Source organism: Myxine glutinosa, chromosome 14, assembly GCF_964187855.1.
Source record: "Myxine glutinosa chromosome 14, kmMyxGlut1.1, whole genome shotgun sequence".
NCBI classification, from domain to species: Eukaryota; Metazoa; Chordata; class Myxini; order Myxiniformes; family Myxinidae; genus Myxine; species Myxine glutinosa.
Genome location: NC_136274.1, coordinates 80,116,987 through 80,137,821, shown reverse-complemented (window position 1 = coordinate 80,137,821; position 20,835 = coordinate 80,116,987). Strand labels below are relative to the sequence as shown.

The 20,835-nt window shown below is 44.8% G+C and overlaps 2 protein-coding genes across 4 annotated transcripts in view; one reads left to right on the top strand and one right to left on the bottom strand.

Moving 5' to 3' along the window:
• LOC137439958 (sodium/hydrogen exchanger 2-like) overlaps window positions 1-5,389 on the bottom strand; it is a 141,954-nt gene extending 136,565 nt beyond the window's left edge. For all 3 annotated transcript variants that reach the window (XM_078768383.1, XM_078768384.1, XM_078768385.1), the window contains exon 1: window positions 1,764-5,389. In XM_078768383.1, the coding sequence (XP_078624509.1) occupies window positions 1,764-1,821 (58 nt within the window). In that variant the 5' untranslated portion in view covers window positions 1,822-5,389. The remainder of the gene's footprint in view (window positions 1-1,763) is intronic.
• Window positions 1-20,807, top strand: part of RHOF (ras homolog family member F, filopodia associated) — a 36,352-nt gene extending 15,545 nt beyond the window's left edge. The window contains exons 3-5 of the mRNA XM_068136256.2: window positions 5,396-5,505; window positions 16,795-16,929; window positions 18,043-20,807. Of these exons, the coding sequence (XP_067992357.1) occupies window positions 5,396-5,505; window positions 16,795-16,929; window positions 18,043-18,198 (401 nt within the window). The 3' untranslated portion in view covers window positions 18,199-20,807. The remainder of the gene's footprint in view (window positions 1-5,395; window positions 5,506-16,794; window positions 16,930-18,042) is intronic.
• The last annotated feature ends 28 nt before the right edge of the window (window positions 20,808-20,835 follow it).

Sequence of the window (20,835 nt, the reverse complement as noted above, 5' to 3'; positions counted from 1 at the left end):
ATTCATAAACTTCAAAAATAATGAACATAAATCACTATTGTTGCCAGTGGGCTTTAATGGGTTAAAAGAAAAACAAAAACGTACCCTATTATTATTAGTTATTATTATAATTATTATTATTATTATTCGGGAGCGCGGTGGCCGAGTGAGTTTGGCCGCGAGTGTTGGGTTGACCACACCAGTCGAGAAACCTTAGAGACCATGAGCAACCTCGAAATATGATTTGATCACTGAAAATTTACCAAGAGTGTTTTGTCATGGGATCAAACAAAACCAGACCCTAAGACCTAAACTTATGAAACATTCGGGTTTTAGTACCACCCGAAGATGAGGTGTAGTAGTTGAGGAATCAGACCGAGAAAGACCAGTGTGCTACCTCCGAGTTATCCCATCAAGCAATCAAAATACCACGTTATGGATGGATTGGAAGACGATGGGTGCAGGTGTGTTTATGTTTATGTTTGGAATTGGTTGCCCTTCACATCAGAAGGTTATTCACATGAAACGTGTAGGTTATCCGGTGAATTTGTTGTTTTGTGCAGAAGCTGCTGCAACCACAATCGGAGAGCAAGCTGCACATGGGGTCTTCAGATATCCACGATCACACCAATTGTTTCAGAATTAGGGGTTTGTTCAGGGTGCCGGCGATAACTCGCAACCTCTAATTAATTTCAACTTCATTGCCACGAAATGACATTATTTTGATCACCTTTCGTCATTCGAAACACCGCACAGCAATCGCTACGTAGACGGTAGATGCTCGAGGGAGGCAAGGTGTGAGACCCATTCCTTCAGGTGTGGCTGTTGTATTTATATAATCCCTTACCTCATTGACCTTAAAACAACCTCTGTGATGATAATTGCTTTGTATTTACTGCGTGGCCCGTAGGGCAATGCCGTCTGGAACGGCGTTTGTCTGTCCGTCCGTCCGTCCGGTGTATGTATGTTTCTCACAAATGTCCACCAATCAAAGCTGAGGATCTGGTCACATGACAGGGAGACATCAGATCCTCCACTCAGCAGATCCATTTCTGGCTGCACTGTAGTTAGACTATTGGTGTTGTTTTTATAATTATAATAATAATAATAATAATAATAATAATAATTTTTGCCTCTATGTATTCAAGCGCTTCCTCAAATATAACTTCAAGGATATCCAGGAAGCAGTCATCTTCTAAAAATGGACGAGTTGTTTGTCTCTGTGTGTCATACCTTTTGTTGTATATTAATATTAATTACGCATTATGTACTATTGAAATGTACCTTTTAACTATTTTGACTGCTGAGAACCCTTTTAAGACCCTTTAAGACTCCTAAGCGCCTTAAGACCCCAAAAGTCCCCATGGACCCAAAAGACCCTGAGGACCCAAAACTCCCAGAGGATCCAAAAGACCCCGGGTCCGGCAGGAATGTATGCTACAAGGCGGTGAAGACCAATGAAAAGTTGGTTCCCATAAAGGATCTTGCTCCCTCATTTTAGTTATTCACAGTAGCTGAAACAAAGTCAGGCCTACGGTGACCCTTTAACTAAGAGCAATGGAGCTGTTGGTGCTGTTTTTCACTCCCACAAAAGGGAAGGCCTTTACGTGGAATAAACAATGATGAATGACTCAAAAATACCATGAAGAAAATAATCCAACAGAAATATACTGTTCATGTCACTTCAAAGACTTTAGATTGTATGCAAGTGGAAATACCAGTTTTGTTTGTGTGAATAAGTCGTTGCTTATTGCAGCTAAAGCCGTGAATGCGACACAACTTACGGATCCAGAAGAACCAGTTGGTCGTGCCTCGTGGGTAATGTTCAAAGCACCACCTCATGAGAGGTGGGAGATTGCGGCGTGCTGGCTCGGAGCGACTTCTCCGCTGGTGGGGTGGAAATCAGCTTCCGCATCTCGCAGGACAAACGCACAATTTTCGTTTCATGGGAAACTAGAACGCCACTCGGTGGGGCGCATACTCCCGCCGTGGGTCAAGTTGGAATAGTACGATTTCACAAAACTTTGAGGGAGTAGTTCAGTGACGACGCAAGACAGACACTGCACAGATATATATATATAGAAGATAATGTTAAAAAAAAAACAAGGCAATTTCACTTACATTTTCGGATTCAGCGTTCAACTCTATATAAGTGAGTGTATTTTGAGGCACGTGTGACTTCAAATAAAATTGTAAGCCAGGAAAACCGTTCGTTTCATTCCTTAGGGATACAACATGTAAAACTGGGCCAAACGTCAAAACAACACTCGCTCATTTGAAGTCGCACAAGCTAATGCGACCACTCATTCTTCTGGGAAGAATCCCGTGCACATGCTTGTCACACTTATAACTCACCTAGGTCTTTATAAGTTCATCAAATACTGACACCGTGATTGACATTCCCTGAGGTAAATGTTGTCTCTTCTGAGGTTAAAAAAAAAAAAAGAGTTTTAAAGCATTATACGTATCAAACGATACATTTTATGAAACGAGGAAACCGAATACACACTTTGGTGGTTTTAAAATGAGAGAATATGTCTTTATTATAAATAAAAAAAAGAACCTTGAAGACGACGCTGCCAACAAAATACACCGCTCTAAGGCATAACCACGAGTTTAAACTACATTTACAACAAATATGAAAACTATTTTCATATCACAATGTTAAATATAGAATATATAGAAGATAATGTTAAAAAAAAAAAAGAGCCCTATCTTCCAATGGTAAACAATCCTTCAAAAAATTCCTGCATCCGGAATAATTTCCTGAGCTTCACCACAAAGGGCACAAACTAATCAATTCTTCCTCACCCCAAGGGCAATCATCCCACCAACTTTCATCCAAATCCGTTCAGAACTTTTCCAGATATCTTGTTCACAAACACACGAACACACACAACATGGACAAGATCGAATGCATTACTCCCTGGCGGGAGAAACTATTTATAACACTGACCCGAGTTATAATTGAGGCTCGTGGAGGACACAGAACGGACCAGGACAAAACGGTGGAAAGAGGTGCAGAAACACCAAGAGAGGGGCAAAGGGACAAAGTAGAATGGGACATGGAGGAAGAAAGGACACTGCGAAACATGACAAGGGGAGAGGAGAACACAGGGGTGAACACGCTGGGTAGACACACACAAACTCTCAATGAGAAGTGGAAGGGAAAGTTGGGAAGAAGCAGAAATGGAACGACGATAACAACAACTCAGAGGAGAGAGACCTGATAACCTTGAAACGAAGAAAGAGGTGGTCCTGGGGAAGGATGATGAGGGTAGAAAAGATAATGGGTGTAGATGGGGGGTGACCTGAGATTGTGATGAACTGGTGCGGGGGTTGGAGGGCAGGGCATGGAAAAGGATGGAGTGTGAAAGACCAGAAAGATGGCGGTAGAAGACAGCTGAGACCACCGACCTGTCTGTGGTGTGAATGTAATAGGCCCAGAAACTCAGTTGACAACAAGGGGTGGGATGTAGAAACGATTAGGCCTTGGTTTTCATGTCATCAGCCGAAAGGGGAGAGCAGTATTCCATCAAGATGCAAATGAAGGCCTTGTAATAGATAAAAGCTCAGATGTGTGAAGGAAAGACTTTGCACGACAGAGGATTCCTAGTCGGCAGCTGGCTTTGAAGGCCAACTCAGATCATGTCATTTGCCCAAAAAAGATCATGGCTGATTGTGAGGCCCAAAGGTTTGAGTGATTGAACTTCTTCTGTAGGTTTAGAATTGTTATGGGAGTAGATGGGAGGGTTCACCAGAGTGTCCTTTTTGGGAGATAGAATGATAGTGCGAGAATTGTCAGGATTGAAAGACATTCTAATCGTTTAAGCAGTTTATAATCAAGGTTTGCAGAGAGGAAAGAGGCTGTGGCCTTCCTATCTGATGGATGAGGGATGCTACGGCAGAGGGTGGAGTCATCAGCCAAGAGATGGGGAGGATTTTCCAGAGAGTCGGAGAGATCGTTGATGAAGCTCAGGAAAAGGACTGGGTCAAAGACACTGTCTTGGGGTACCTCAGCCTCGGCAGGATGAGGAGAGGATCCCGTTGAGCTACACGTTGAGCGTGGAGGGAGTCAGTAAGCCAGGAAAGGGAGGTTACCTTGGATGCCATAGGCGGAGAGTTTAGAGAGCAAGGCTGGCTTCCGGCCTACATCTAATGCTCGAGATATGTTGAGGGATGGCCCTGTTGATGTCTGACATTGAGGGCCTCCATTAACTATTGGGAGAGGGGAAGCAGCATGTTCAAGGTAAAGTGACCCTGTCTGAACCCGAAATGATTGTCCGACATTGAGGGCCTCCATTAACTATTGGGAGAGGGGAAGCAGCATGTTCAAAGTAGAGTGACCCTGTCTGAACCCGAAATGATTGTCTGAGATCAGACCAATGTTGAAAAGGAAGGATTTCATGTCCCCTGCGGTCTGCGATGGGTCATGTCAACACGGCGATTCTTTGAAAGAAGCAGCGGAACATTTAACAATTGAAATCGTTCCTTTATCGGCCACGTTTGCCAACGCCACAATTTCTGGCTTCTTTTGCCACATGCTTGATGCTGTCACCTGCACTTTTGTGTACAAGATCGAGGCTCGTGAAAGAGCTAACATTAATCATACCAAAAAAATCAGACACATAAAACATATAATAAGGGGAGCGGTAGACAAGATGGGGAGAGAAGGGGAAGGACACAAACAAAACATTTGAGAGCAGGGACATCGGGAGATCTGTGGGGAGGGAGAGGGCTTGGGGGGGAAAGTATAAAACACAAAGACACCAAGGACTTCCTGGAAAGAAGTCGGTATTTCAAAAAAGTGGATCTGGGGTGAATTAGCGGGGGTAGAAAAGATCAAGGTTTTGGATGGGGGAAGATAAGAGATGGTGGTGAACAGCTGTTTTAAAGATCTGGAGGGTGGAGTGGGATTGAAGAGAGTGGGGGAGTTTGTTCCAGAGGCGGGAGAAAAGAGGAATGAAGGAGTGAAGGTGAGCAGAGAGTCTTGATTTTGGCAGTTTAACCATAAGAGGGTTGCAGGCAGATCTTGTGCGACCTGTAGGAATATTTGGGGGACAGAGCACAGAGAGAGCTGGGGGGGCAAGGCCGGAGAGGAGTCGGTAGAAGACAGAAAGACCACCAACTGCAACTGCAACAGCACCAACTGCAACTGATAACCACAAGTTGAACTGCCTTTTGATGAAAAGAGGTGTCCGACCTTTCACACAACATTTTACCGACATTTATTATTGGTCTCGAAGATTGTTTTTCAAAACACTTGTATGGATTTATGACAAGCATTTTGAAGTACAACATATGCATGTATAATTGATGACCTCAATTCAAAAGGAGTAAATTAACATTTGGGAATTTTGATCATCTTTTTTTTTGGAATCATTGCAGAGAATAAAACAAATTTGTCTTTGTACAGGCCAGGAAGACTACGACAGGCTACGTCCCCTCGCATACAATGCTACAGATGTTGTCCTCATGTGCTATGATGTTACCGATTACGACAGTTACGACAATGTCTTCTGCAAGGTGAGACGCACAACATGATCAAGGAACAGTTGTTTTTTTTTATAGAATGTAGGTTTCTGAAAGTGCAAGTTTCCTGATGATAGAAGGGCATCCTGACACCATGGGATGGTGGTGAAACAACTTGTGATACAAGAAGGTGGATGAACAAACAGAACAAGATGAGAGGAGGGAGCAAAATAAGGATAATTATAATAAAAATAAAACAAAATATAAATTTTAAAATGTCTTCTTTTTCTATTTTAAAATTTTTAATTAAAAATGTTTTTTTAATTTTTAAATTAATTTTAAAATAAAAAATTTATATTTAAAAAATAAATAAATAAAGAACAAAGGTGTGGGTCTGAGGAGGTTGAAATATTGCATGAGATGGTGTCACACTGCAGTTTTAAACACCTGTATGGAAGGGTGGGATTGTACAGACATGAGGAGGCAATTCCACAGGTCAAGGGAAACGAGGAACAAAGGAGTGCAGGTCTGCTTGTAAACATGGATTTTGGAAAGATTGTGAAGAGTTATTGGAAGAATGCGAGTAGCATGGATGGCCTGGGTAGGGCCAGAGGGCTGAAAAAGTATGGAGAGCAAGACGAGAAGAGAACACCAGAGCAGAAGCGATGACAGAGCAACCGACCACCTGTGCTTCGTTGTTGGAGATTTCTAAAAAAAACAATTTGTATACGTAATCGAGGCTCATGGAAAAGCTTGTACATGAACGGATCAGGATGAAACAGAACAAAAGGAACAACAGAGAGAGGAGGGGGGGGAGGGGTGGGTAGTGGGGGAACAGCAACAAACAGGGGGGGGGGGAGTGGGTAGTGTGGGAACACCAACAGCAGATTTGAAGGCCAAGATAGAGGGAGATTTGGACAAACAATAGTCTGTGGAGGTATGGGAGGCAGGAGAGGATCCATGGGGGGACAATATGGATTCAAGAGAGAAAACTGGAAACTTGGAAGAAGGAACCATTGGGTGGGGTTAACGAGGGTATAAATATCATGGTTTTGGATTGCGGATAATCTGAGATGGTGGTGAACAGTTGTATTGAAGACCTGGAGGGAAGAACGACATTGAAGACGATGTCCTCTAAGCCTGTCCCTGAAGAGTTGTTTCCACAGGAAAAATGCAGAACGAGTGAGTGGAGGTGAGCAGTGATTCTGGATTTTTAGACTTTCACCAGAAGGAGGTTCATGATGGACCGCGTGCACCCTACAGAAGACAGAGAAACCACCAATCTGTGTGTGATGGTGAAGTGATAGGCCAAGAACTCAGCCTCATTGCAGGAGATTACAATAATCTTGAAGGCCTTGGTTTCCATTGTGTCAAGCTTGGCAAGGTGTGAGGCAGGGGGTGCCAGCCCTGAGGGAAGAGCAATACTCCATCAAGCTACGGATGGGGGCCTAATTGAGATGAAGGGAGACGCCAATGATGTTGATATCCTTGGATTTCACAGCATCCCAGAGATGGACATTGAATGAAGCGAGGGCACCAGCCCAAAGGTGAGAACATTGAGCTATGGACAAGGGTATAACAGTCTGCCCATCTCAAAAACATTTTGGGAGGTTTAAAAATAAAAACCGTGCCCACACCAATGCCGCTACCAAATTCAATACAATGCAAAAACAGTCGCTTTTTCCAAATATTTTAAGGAGTTTTTAATTCGCCCATTTTCAGATTTCCCTCTTTCTTCCAAAGAACCCACAGGCTACCCTTGCATTCCTTGCATGCAAGCAATGGTTTGTGGTTTTAAAATGGTAAACAAATGCAGGATGTGGCTTGCCAGGTGAGCTGGGTTTCAGCTCCTATAATCCTCAGCTCGGTCTCCAACTTTTCAAACCATTGAGATCCGGCAACGTGAGAGCTAAATGATATTTTATTTTATGTAAATTGCACAATATCTGCAATCGATGTACCATATTGATTAGACTTTCCCCTTCAGTGTTTTATTCAGTGGTTTATCACAACACACTGTTTTTCTTCCTATTTAAAAGGTTCCTTTCAATTTCCTCTTCAACTCATTCCATTTCAAAAAAATATTCAATCCCTTATAATTCTTTCTCACTACATGCTCTAAATTCCATTCATTCCACCCCTCCTCCATCGTTCTTAAATGGATCGCTAACTTGAAAATCACAACAAACCCAATTTGTTATAAATGTTCATCTTTCATTAATCATCCACTTTCTAAACGTCCCCCTTTTCCCTCCCCTCCAAATCTCCCCCCTTGCCCCTCCCTTCCAAATCTCCCCACTTGCCCCTCCCCTCCTAAACTCCCCCCTTGCCCATCCCCTCCTAAACTCCCCCCTTGCCCCTCCCCTCCAAATCTCCCCCCTTGCCCCTCCCCTCCAAATCTCCCCCCTTGCCCCTCCCCTCCAAATCTCCTCCCTTGCCCCTCCCCTCCTAAACTCCCCCCTTGCCCCTCTCCTCCTAAACTCCCCCCGTGCCCTTCCCCTCCTAAACTCCCCCCTTGCCCCTCCCATTCAAAACTCCCCCCAACCCCTCCCCTTCAAATCTACCCCCCAACCATCCCTCCCAAATTCTCCCTCCTCCCACCTCCTTCTCAAAGCTGCCTCCTCCCCACTTCGTCTCCCTTCTATCTCATACCTCCACCTCCCCCAACCTTCGACCTTCCTCTGCACCCCCTCAAACAACCCCTCACTGTGCCTCATCCCATCACCATCAAACCTTTCGTCCTCCTCGTACTTCCCTTTCTTGTAACTCTTCTGTAATCTCTGCCACACTATCAACTGCTCTTCCTACCTCCCCCTCTCATCCTTCATCTGACCCTACCCCTCCCCTCCCCTGACCTGCACCCGATGCTCCCCCTCGCTTCTCATTAACGGTATGGACCTCAAACATCTGGGGCCTTCGCTCAAACCTGATTGATCTCTCCATTCAGGTTGCTTCTGACAATGCAGACTTGATCTGCTTAACAGAAACTTTCCTCCTTAAAGATGTCTCTGATTCCTTAATATCTCTTCCTGGTTACTCCCTCCTCCGGTATGATAGACCTGAGCCTCGTCCTGGTGGTGGGGAGGCTATCTTTATCAAAAACTCTCTTCCTCACTCTCCTTGCACTGTCCTCTCTCCATCCCACCCCCAGGAGTACCTCTGGCTACGGCTTCCTCTCCGCTCACACCTTTTGTTCATATGTGTTCTGTACCGTCCTCCAAACAGTGATGACTCCATTTACATTTCGCTGTCGGACAACATGGACCAACTTCTATCAACTCATCCAAACTCTCTCTTCCTCATATGTGGCGACTTAAACTGTCATCATGCCAGCTGGCTGGGTGTGGGTTCATCTCTCACCAGCCACGGCACCTCAGCAAAGGACTTCTGCGACTCATTGGGACTGACACAATCTGTCAATTTCCCGACCCGGATCTCAGTCAATGGAGTATCTTCTCTTCTGGACTTGGTTATGACTAACTTCCCTGCAAATGTCTGCTGCTCTTCTTCTGCTCCAATCGGTTCTTCTGATCACGTGCTTGTTGAAGTGGACATCTCTCTGGCCATTCTCAGAGAGCCTCCTCAGCGCCGACAAGTCTGGCATTTCACTCAGGCTGACTGGCACGGTCTGCAAGCAGCCATCAATCATCTGGACTGGTCTACCATCTCTACTGCCTCTGACATAAATTCTTCCTGGGAATTCTTCCAAAGCAAACTGCTCTCTCTCCTGCACAGATTTATCCCATCTCGTCTTCAGTTTTCTCTCCCTTCCTCCCGTCCATGGTACACTGAATCTTGTCTCTCCCTCCCATCCCGTCTTCCTCCCGTCACAGTCTCTCCCTTCCTCCCGTCCATGGTACACTGAATCTTGTGGTGAGGCAGTTGCCCTGAAACAACTTGCCTTTGCCTCTTGGAAGGCAAATCCAACTGAAGGCAATCTCAGTTCCTTCCACCAAGCTCGGAACAAGTGTGTGTCTACACTCAGGAGTGCCAGGAAGCACTATCTCTCCACACTCAAGATTGAACTCTCAAACCTGTCTCCTTCCTCCAAATCCTGGTGGCGTCTGGTCAAATCCATTTCTGGTGTTAGTTCCCCCTCCATCCCCTCCCTTACCTCAAATGGCTACACAGTTGACACTGCACGTGACAAAGCCGAATGCCTCAACTCTGTGTTTGCCTCAAAATCTTGTGTTCCAAAACCATCTCTCTCTGTTCCCACCTTTCCCAGTCGAATCCAACTGTTCCTGGACTCTGTGTCCTTCTCCCCTGACAAGGTGGAGATGTTTCTGTCAAACCTCGACTCTGATTCTGCAACTGGACCAGACGGCATCAGCCCACGGGTCCTAAAATCCTGCTCTGCCGCTCTATCTCACCCTCTCTCTGTTCTTTTCACCCTCTCTTTTGCTCAAGGTCATCTGCCAGCATCTTGGAAATCAGCAAACATTTCCGCTTTCCACAAAAAAGGTGCAAAAACAGATCCTTGCAACTACAGACCAATCAGCCTGCTTCCAATTATCAGCAAAGTCATGGAATCCATCATTGCTTCGGATATCAAATCCTTCCAATGGCTTGATCTCTGATCATCAATTTGTATTTAGACCAGGTCATTCTACTCTGGACATGTTGCTTCTGCTGTCTCAACAATGGATGGAGGTCCTCAATGCCAAACAGGAAATCAGAGCTGTCTCACTTGACATATCACGTGCCTTCAAATACGGTCTGGCACCCAGCTCTGCTCACCAAACTCTCCTCCTATGGTATCCATCTCCACTTCCTCTCTGGCCGAAGGCAACATGTGGCCCTGAATGGATTTCTCTCGTCTCCCCTTCCTGTTCTGGCTGGAGTTCCCCAAGGTAGTGTTCTGGGCCCTGTGCTGTTTCTGGTCTTCATCAATGATCTCTCCAACTCTCTGGAAAATCCTCTCTATCTCTTTGCTGATGACTCCACTATCTGCCGCTCCATTCCTCATCCCTCAGATCGGCAGTCTGCAGCCTCCTCACTCTCTGCAGACCTGGAAAAAAAATCAGACTGGTCAAACAAGTGGAACATGTCTTTCAATCCTGACAAATCGAACACTCTCACAATGTCTCTCTGAAAGGACCGACTGGAAAACCCTCCCATCTACTTTCTCAACAATCCTCTCCAAGAAGTTCTGTCGCTCAAGCTTTTGGGTCTCACTATCTGCCATGATCTTTCTTGGGAAAACCATATTTCCAAGCTGGCCTCCAAAGCCAGTCGCCGACTGAGCATCCTCCATCGTGCGAAGTCCTTCCTTGGCACACCTGAGCTCCTCACCACATACAAGGCTTTCATCTGCAGCTCAATGGAATACTGTTCCCCCCTCTGGGCTGGTGCTCCTGCCTCACACCTAGCTCGGCTTCACGCTGTTGAAACCAAAGCTTTCAGAATCATTGGAATCTCCTGCGATGAAGTTAACTCCGAGGGCCTTTCACGCACTCACCGCAGGCAGGTTGGTGGTCTTTGTGTTCTTCCGACTCCTCTCCGGCCTTGCTCCCCCAGCTCTCTCTGTGCTCTGTCCCCCCAATATTCCTTCAGGTCGCACAAGAACTGCCAGAAACCCTCTTCTGGTGAAACTGCCAAAATCAAGAGTCTCTGCTCACCTTCACTCTTTTATTCTTTTCTCCTGCCTCTGGAACAAACTCCCCCACTCCCTTCAATCCCACTCCTCCCTCCAGGTCTTTAAAACAGCTGTTCACCACCATCTCTCTTATCTTCCCCCATCCAAAACCTTGATCGTTTCTACCCCCGTGAATTCACCCCAGATACTTCTTTTTTCTTTTTTTTTTTGAAATTCCAACTTCTTTCCTTGAAGTCCTTGGTGTTCATATGTTTTATACCTCTCCCACCTCCCCCAAAGCCCTCCCCCTCCCACATTTCTCCCGTTGTCCCTGCTCTCAAATGTTGTGTTTGTGTCCTTCCCCCTCTCTCCCCATCTTGTCTGCCGCTCCTCCACTCCTTTTTGTGTGATTAATGTTTGCTTTTTCACGAGCCTCGATCTTGTATCCCCCAAAAAAAGAAAAAAAAAAGACGTCTATCTGTTTACTCTCGCACATTTATGGGGGTCAGGGGGGATATTTTGGCTTCACATAAACATAATTTGGTATAGCGATCCTAATGGACCTGGTATTAAAAAGATATACTCTGGCAGGACGCTGACGCAGTGAGAGGCTGACAAAACCATCAAGCCAATGTTAAGCGAAAAAAAATATATATATATATATATATATATATATATATACAGTCACGTGAAAAGGTAAGTACACCCCATGTAAAGTTTTGACTTTTTCAACATATTTCAACATACAGCTATTTGATCTTCATATCAACAATATTGATAGATGAAGGTGATATAATATAACAAATATCATGAAACATTTACATTTTGTAGTCCATTGTATAATTTAAATAAACATAAATGCAAATTTCGCATGTGGAAAAAGTAAGTACACCCCGACATTTATCACTACTTCAAATACCTAAAATTAGAATCAGGTGCACCAGCTCAGGTGCAAATGATTAGTACATTGTTAGAGAGGATCTTGGAGGAACCTGTCTTATTTAAACCTCAGACATTTAGTTTGGTTTGCTCTTTGTTGTTGAAGTGTGCGGCGTCACCATGCCTAGATCAAAAGAGCTCTCTGAGGCCTTCAGAAGAAGGTTATAGATGCCTACGAGTCTGGGAAGGGATTTAAAACAATTTGAAATCAATCATTCGACTGTCCGGAAGATCATCGACAAGTGGAGAAGATTCCAAACAACTGCCAACTTGTTCAGGCAAGGCCGGCTCAGCAAGTTCAGCCAGAGAGCAAACTGCAAGACGTTGAAAGAAGTCTCTAAGAACCCCAGAATATCATCACGGGACCTACAGGTAGCTCTTGCCACTGTTGATGTCAAAGTGCACGAGTCTACCATTAGAAAGAGGCTGCACAAATTTGATCTACATGGGAGGTGTGCCAGGAGGAAACCTTTGCTGTCCAGAAAGAACATCAGGGCAAGACTAAAGTTTGCCAATGAACACCTCAGCAAAGACCAGCACTTCTGGAACAATGTGCTCTGGACAGATGAGTCGAAGGTAGAGCTATTCGGCCACAGTACCAGTAGACATGTTTGGCGAAAACCAAAGACAGCATTTGACCACAAGAACCTGATACCATCTGTAAAGCATGGTGGTGGAAATATTATGGTTTGGGGCAGCTTTGCTGCATCAGGGCCTGGGCATCTCACCATCATAGAATCCACTATGAATTCTTCATTGTACCAGAGGGTGCTTGAGGATAATGTGAGGCCATCTGTTGGAAAGTTGAAGCTCAACTGAAGGTGGACCTTGCAACATGACAATGACCCTAAACATACCAGTAAATCCACCAAGGAATGGCTGAAAAGAAAGAAATGGAGGGTTCTGGAATGGCCAAGTCAAAGCCCGGATCTAAATCCCATAGAGATGTTGTGGGGGGATTTGTAACGAGCTGTGAATGCAAGAAACCCCTCAAACATCGCACAGCTGAAAGAATTCTGCATGGAGGAGTGGGCAAAAATTTCTCCCAGTCGATGTCAGAGACTGGTAGACAGTTATAAGAAACGCCTACTTGAGGTTGTTTCTGCCAAAGGGGGCGCTCTATTAGAGCGAAGGGTGTACTTACTTTTTCCACATGCGAAATTTGCATTTATGTTTATTTAAATTATACAATGGACTACAAAATGTAAATGTTTCATGATATTTGTTATATTATATCACCTTTATCAATCAATATTGCTGAAATGAAGATCAAATAGCTGTATGTTGAAATATGTTGAAAAAGTCAAAACTTACATGGGGTGTACTTACTTTTTCACGTGACTGTATATATATATATATATATATAGGAGCATACACTGGATCAGCGTGTCGCTTCCTTGGAAGACAACTCCCCAGCACCATTCTGACACACACCACTGTGTGTGCTACGGAACGAGGGGTTTTTATGGCAGCCGGAGTGCAAATCCTGTCACCAACCTCCTTGAGAGAGGACCCAGTGCCCTGGTACCCATTTTGCCGACCTCGGAAGAATGACCGGCTGAGTCAACCCCACCTGGTATTAATTTAACAGCTGAACGGGATTCGAATTCAGGACCTTCGGATCCCAAGTCTGCCACCCTAACCATTAGGCCAACACCAGGTATACATTTATACCCGGAAGTTATGATTGACCTTTTTCTTATTTTTGTGCATGTTTGTTGGGCAATTGTTGCTAACAACAACAATTTTGTTGCCAACGAGCTGAATGCCAAAAAGGTGATGTTGACATGTCGAATTAACAGGAAATTGACATACCTGGAGGATGTTGAAATTGGGAGTGAACTAACAGTCTGTAGATGTAGGAACATACAGACTGGACATATAGGAACTGCATGGGCTGATAAGACAAGGAACATGTAGGCAGACAGGAAATGCTGGCAGACAGTGTGAATGTGGAAAAGTGTGAGTGGATAGGAGAGGAGAAAAGATCAGGTATAGGAATAGGGTATAACACGAATAGGCAAGGCCTCGCCACTTTCAAAGAGTAGAGAGAAGAGCATGATTGAAGAGTCAGGGAGAAAATTATTTTGATCAAGAGAAAGAGGGACAAAATACTGGCCACAAGCAGTTGGCCTGGATTTGGGGATGGCATCTGTACTCCATGGCATCTGTACATATTGGCAAATAGTGTGTCCCTTGCATTACATGAACATTACAAAAATATCATTAAATGAATGTAAAATAATATGTCTACACATGTGTATTCCACGGGAGGGGGGGGGGGGAGGGGGTTTGGGTGGAGGAGGGGGGTTTGATGTGTGAGCACCATATTCGAAAAGCAAAGAAAGGCCTTCAAGGACGAACACAGTGTGGCTGAAGCCTTGGCCTCTCGTTGAGGTGTCAGCACAACTTGAAAAATATCTATTTTGCTGCCACATACAAAATTTGATGGCATGGACAGCACCGAGTTTGTTTATCAGGCTGTATCATTGCTTGTCACATGTGTGTTTAATGTACCTGTTGTATACCTTAATTGAATTGTTGTACTACAGTATGGCCATACCATTAACATGATGGAAAGTGGGGCGGGGGGATAGGGAGTCTGAAGTGAAAGTCCGCTGGGCCGGTTACTTTGAGCGGCTGTACCAAGCTGACCCACTGGCTGTTGAGTTGGATATCAAGGGTGTTGCTATCCCAAATTTTGACCCCCCAATTAACTGTGAACCGCCTTCACTTGTGGAAACACAGGCGGCGGTGAACCGGCTGAAAGGGGGCAAAGCTTCTGGTATTTGTGGCATCCACGCTGAGCTTCTCAAGGCCGGTGGAAATGCTGTACTTGAGTTGCTGCATGCAGTTCTGTGCCCTGTTTGGAGCACAGGCATCATCCCAACTGACTGGAAGAGGGGCTTTGTTGTCCTCCTCTGGAAAGGGAAGGGTGATCACCAGGACTGCAACAACTACCAAGGGGTGACGCTACTCTTGGTGCCGGGCAAGGTCTTTGCTTGGACCATTCTTGAGAGGGTTCGCCGCCATCTGCTGGAGCACCAGCGACCAGAGCAGTCGGGCTTTACACCAAAGAGGTCAACGATTGACCGTATTCTTGCGCTTCGGGTCCTCACCGAACGCAAGTGAGTGTTTCGCCAGGGGCTTCTTGAAGCATATGTGGAACTCCGCAAAGCGTTCGATTCGGTGAATCGGGATACCCTCTGGAGGATTCTTGGTCTTCGTGGGGTGCCACCAACACTGATCAATCTGATATCAGAACTATACTTTCGTACTGAGAGTGCTGTGAGGTGTGGTGGCTCCATCTCCAACTTATTTCCAGTTGTTACTGGAGTTCGGCAGTGGTGTGTACTGGCTCCCACACTCTTTAGCACTTGTATGGACTGGATTCTGGGGAGGATGTTGGAGAGGTCAGGCTGTGGTGCATCGTTTGGGAGTGTCAAGATCTCTGACCTTGATTTCCTAGACAATGCAGTCACCTTTGCAGAGACGCTGGATATCCTTGCGGGGGCCCTCCAGGCACTGAATGAGGAGGCGGAGCCGCTGGGATTACGGATTTCCTGGGTCAAAACCAAGATCCAGGCTTTCAATGATATCTTGGATGCTGCTGTCTTGTCTGTGCCTGTTTGTGGCGAAGATGTTGAGGTCATGAAGAGATTCACTTACCTTGGCAGTGTTATTCATGTCTCCACATGTTGTAAGCCAGAGGTTGATAGATGTCCTCTGGCTCACAATAGCCAGAGGTTGATAAGAGGATTCACTGGATCATGGGGTGTGGCACTGTTGGTATCTATGCAGGAGGACAAAAGACAGTCTTTAAGTCCTTGATGCTTCCAGTCTTGCTCTATGGATGCGAGACTTGGACCCTTACCAAGGGCCAGAGAATGAGACTTAACTCCCTCGGAACCAAGTCCCTTCGGAGAATCCTTGGCTATCGCTGGTCGGACTTTGTGTCCAACGAGCGGTTTCTGAGAGAGACTCGGATGAGATTTGTTTCCTGTATGGTCCGTGAGTGTCAGCTGCGGCTGTATGGACATGTGGCTTGTTTTCTGGACGCTAATCCAACTCACCAAATACTCTCAGCAAGGGAGCCTCATGAGTGGAGGAGGCCAACAGGCCGACCGTGTGCCTCGTGGTTGCAACAGGTTGATCGGCATCTCAAGGAGATAGGGATGGGCCAGGCATTAGCCTGGGGGATGGCCAGACGGAGGCCCTTGGAGTACCGTCGGAAAGTGGATGCGGTGACACGCTGCTCCGGCGCATGCTCCCATACCTGACCTGACCCCTAGGTGGGGGAGACGAGATGACTTATGATTTTCGCCTGTACATGTGACACAGTTCAAGTGGTTTACTGACCCCTGCTGCAGACTAGACAGGGGAAATCATTAGCCACAGCACAAAATATACTCCCACAATTACTCCCTCTTCCCTCCACTCCCACTAGACTGCTTCCAAAGGGGGCAGATGCCTCTAGTGATTACATACAACTTATTTTGCCAAAACTGATCACACATGTCAGATGGAATCACTTGGATGTGCCAAGGGCACAGATAGGTAGATGGAGGTAAGAGAAACAGTAAGAGTGGTACGAACAACTTTAGATGCGTTAAACTTAGGTCAAAGGAGAGATACAAAACCAAGATATTATGAACAACCAAATCACTTTTTGTATTAAATATCCAAATTCACCAAACAGAATATTTTTACTGTAATAACAAATGTAGTAGTACAATGAAATAAATTACCTTCACAAAACTAAACGGCGAACTTTTTCTTTATTTTCCCAACCCTCCGATTTTCTTTCAACGCTAAACGAACCGCAGTGGAGCCCCGAGGTGTCCCATTTCTGCCGTGGAACACCCATATTGCTCATCGGCTGCAAAACCGATCTGAGGATGGACAAGATACATTTGCGGAGACTGAAGGAGCAAGGAAAAGATCCACTCACGTACTACAAGGTACATCAATGTCCTGCATGGTCCACCCATTTGGGGTAGATACTGACTAATCCCAGTGGGAATTCATCTGGCTATGGCCAACTTGAGCTTATGATGATGATGAGTCGGTAAAGGCCACAATTATACCCACCTCGTGGGGTTGGCCGAGGAAAGTCCTTTTGGAGCAGGTTCTTCAAGAAACCCGACTGACTATTATATATGTAGAATGTTTATCATTTTTATTGTGAAATGACGCCATCCATGTTAATAGCGTCTCAATAAAACATACACAGACTAATATTTCAGAAAATATTAATTAAATAGCAGAGACAGAGGTGATGTTGAGTGTTACACATAACTACCTAACAGATGACGTGAGCTTGTGATGGAACGATTGCACGTCAGTCAGCTGGTACCCATAAGCCATTGCAGAATGACAAGATGGTGGCAGCTCTGTTGTCATTTGAGCACTGCAAGCTGATTTTGAAGTGGAATTGGACATCCGAGAATATGTGTGAGGTGCAAATAAGGTGGAGGCTCAAATTTGCAACCTCTCCACCAACAGGATTAACTATTTTTGAGAATCCGTAACAAAGTTTGAAGCTGATGGTGCAGTCTTCTTCGTTCCCATGCAGCACAAGACTGCGGGGCAGCATCATTAGCTGGGCAATGCCCTCTGCTGGACACCATGGTATATTTAACGTCCACCAACGAATGTTGGTCGACGGAACACCCGTTCAACGTCCATCTGAGGGACGGCACACATTGTTGAATCATTCTGCCTGTGAAACACCAGGTTGGCAGTTTATAGCCGGGTCAGGATTCGAACCCAGGCTGGACAGCTTAGAGGCGAGTGTGCATACCTGATGGTGCAGTGCAACATATACACAACGTTCCGGGAGATAATTTGCACGATCATCAACTGGTTTATGTAACCAATTGTTTCCCCACACATTGATCATCGCTCCTCTTTGTGCAGGTTGATAAAAAAAACATTCGATACAAATAGTTTTCAATATATAAAGTCTGTAAAATACATTTTATCGAGACACTGTATACATACCGTAATCATCTGTTTTCTCTGGCATTTTGACAAGGCTAAATGTGACTATTCATTTGCCCATGACACCACAGGGTGAACAAGCAGCACAAAAGATTCAAGCACACATCTACCTGGAATGTTCAGCCAAATTCCATGAGAACATAGAGGACATCTTCCGTGAGGCAGCGAAACTTGGTCTACGAGCTCGGCGACGGCCTTTCCGTCAGCGAACTTGCACCTTACTTTAGCTTCCGCGGAGGTTTTCCAGCTAGAGATGGGAACTTCTCAACATGGTGTCATCCTTGTGGGGGAATTTCATCCCATTGCAGCAAGTGTGGTCATCGGACCATGTAGAAGACTCTCCAGATCAGAGTATACCAGCATGTGTGACATGTATCATCGGCGGTTGACGTTCGAGTTGAAGAGTTACAAAACGTGGGAAAGAAACAGCGAAGAAAGACATTGGTATGGCTAAAAGGGGCTCCAGCATCCCTGGACTTCCTGTGGAGCTGATTAGGCCTGATCCTAAAGCAGCAAGGTTGGTTACATTTTTCCCATTACAAATGTTCTCATTTGTAGGGTGTGAAGATGTACAGGTGTGAACCTTGTGATTTTTCTTATTGCAAAGACCTGGTGTAATTATTGAACCACCGTATCTGCTAAAATGGGACAATCGCCATCTTGGTTCTATTAGGCCACTGAAGTTAAAGATTTTCAAAATACGCTTCTTCTTTGGGAGCAGGTTCCATACACCTGGTACAGGAAAAACAACTGTTGTGTTCAGCTCGAGCGTTCTTGAGCTAAAACATTCTTTAGCAATTATTCGCAAGAATCTGTTATGGTTGTTCGGACATTGGTTATAAATACAGTAAAGTTTGGTTCAGGTAGGGAAATGTATATATTTTAACACTACGACCATCGCGCAGAGCATTTTGCAATGATCTCCCTCCTAAACCGGCACGTTCTTCACCAGATGTTTTTGCTGATGATTTGGAAAGCAACCAACATGACCTGTGCAATAGAAGCAGTAATAGGCAGTCAGGTACACTTTATCTATATGCACATGCATGTCCTACGGGGCAATGCAGAGGTAGTGCGTTTACCTGTGAGCCATCGTCTGCATCAGATTTCCCGACGCCACTATGAAGTGCTTCGTGACGAAGGGCGTTGCATCACAAATGCACCGCCTCTCACATGGATGTTAAGCCGGTTGTCTCATCTGCTCGCATTAGAGGTTGGATATGTTGAAGATCACCGGTCACTTTTACGAAGAGTGATTATCGCCAGCACTCCAAACAAATTACAAACTGCTATTCAAATCGGCTCCAGTCAAACAGGCCTGACCAGCTCATTCCTGAAAGATGGGTCGAACTTTCTCCTGAGCTGATCCTAAAAGAAGGTTGGATTAATTGGGGCTGTTAAGGTAGTTTATATCTAACTTTTAAGCTGTTGACGCTTGAATTCAGAAGTGTAAAAAAATAAATTAATATTCGGAGCTCATATACTTCTCCTTAAGGGTCGGTCTTTGGATACGTTTTGAATTACAATTTAATTACATATTTTTAATACTGTAGGATACGAATCGGAACACGAATCTGCAGCTCCGCAGTACTTTGGCTCCAAATTTGGCAAATTGTGCAGAGTCTCATCTCATTATTTACTTGCAGTAAAGTAATTGCTTCGGTCAGTCTGGCAGCCAAACGGAATTGAAAACGATTACAAACAGGAAACTTCGTTTTTAGGGACATCATAAAGGACAAATACAACAGGAACGAATAACTAATTTAATGTGTTAAATAAAGTGGTGCGAAAGAGGGCGCATCAACAGCGCTAAACGTCCAATTCAATGTTTGTTCATTTGTTTTTCTATATCCTTTAAAACTTTCATTTTATTTCAATCTAATTATATATTTGATCACCGTAGAACACAAATCTCCGTGTTTGCACTTACAAAAACCCTCAGTTTAGCAGCCTTTGGGCAAAATGTTACGCCGTCTTGACCAATCAAACTTGACGCGTGCCCTGCGGGTGGAGTGATAGCAATATTCAGACAAAAATGGCAGTGCCAAGCGATGCAACCACAGAGCTAACATCGTTCAAAAGATATATTTCTTCGTTCATCTTTTTCTCTTAGATTGTTCAAAAATTGTCCATTTCTCCAAGAAGAGCCGGCCGAAGGTTAAGTTCTGAACTGTTCCGTTTAACCAATCGGCTTTGGATGGTCGCCATCGTGCCTGTTTATTCAAAGTTCATGGGCAAAGCTAATACAGGTCGTGCTCAGAAACGCAAAGCAAGAGCTGAAAAGACATTTCACACGTCCTTTTCCTCAAGAATGCGTGGGGTAGTGTTCTATTTACACTCGAGTTAAGTATATTTTCATTTTTCTCGTGCTCCCAGGCTCATGGAACCTCAACCGCTTGTACATTTCACGAGTAGGACAAGCACAGGAGAAGCCATGTACTTTATGGGAATGACAAGGATATCAGGATAGATTGAACAAATCAATTTGTTGGATTTAAACCTGGGACCGCATCATCATAAACTCAGGTACGAACCACACGCAGGCCAATTAGCTTTATTATTATGATTTTTGGAGGGCTTTCCTTGCTTAATAATAAATTATTTTAAGGATTTGGGATTATTGTTGTGAAAAACTTCCTTGGTAAATAGCACGTGCCAATCACAGCAAAGATGGGGCATGTGTTTAATAATGGCAATGCAATACGTTTGGGTCGAAATGATTGATGAGGTGTTTTGATGTCAGACAATGAACTTTGTTCATTTTACTTGAAATGCAGAAATCCTGCTTCAAATGCTACTGTTTCCCCAAAAACCAATGAAGGCCTCCAGGAAATTATCCTGTCCAAGGTGTTGCATATCAATGG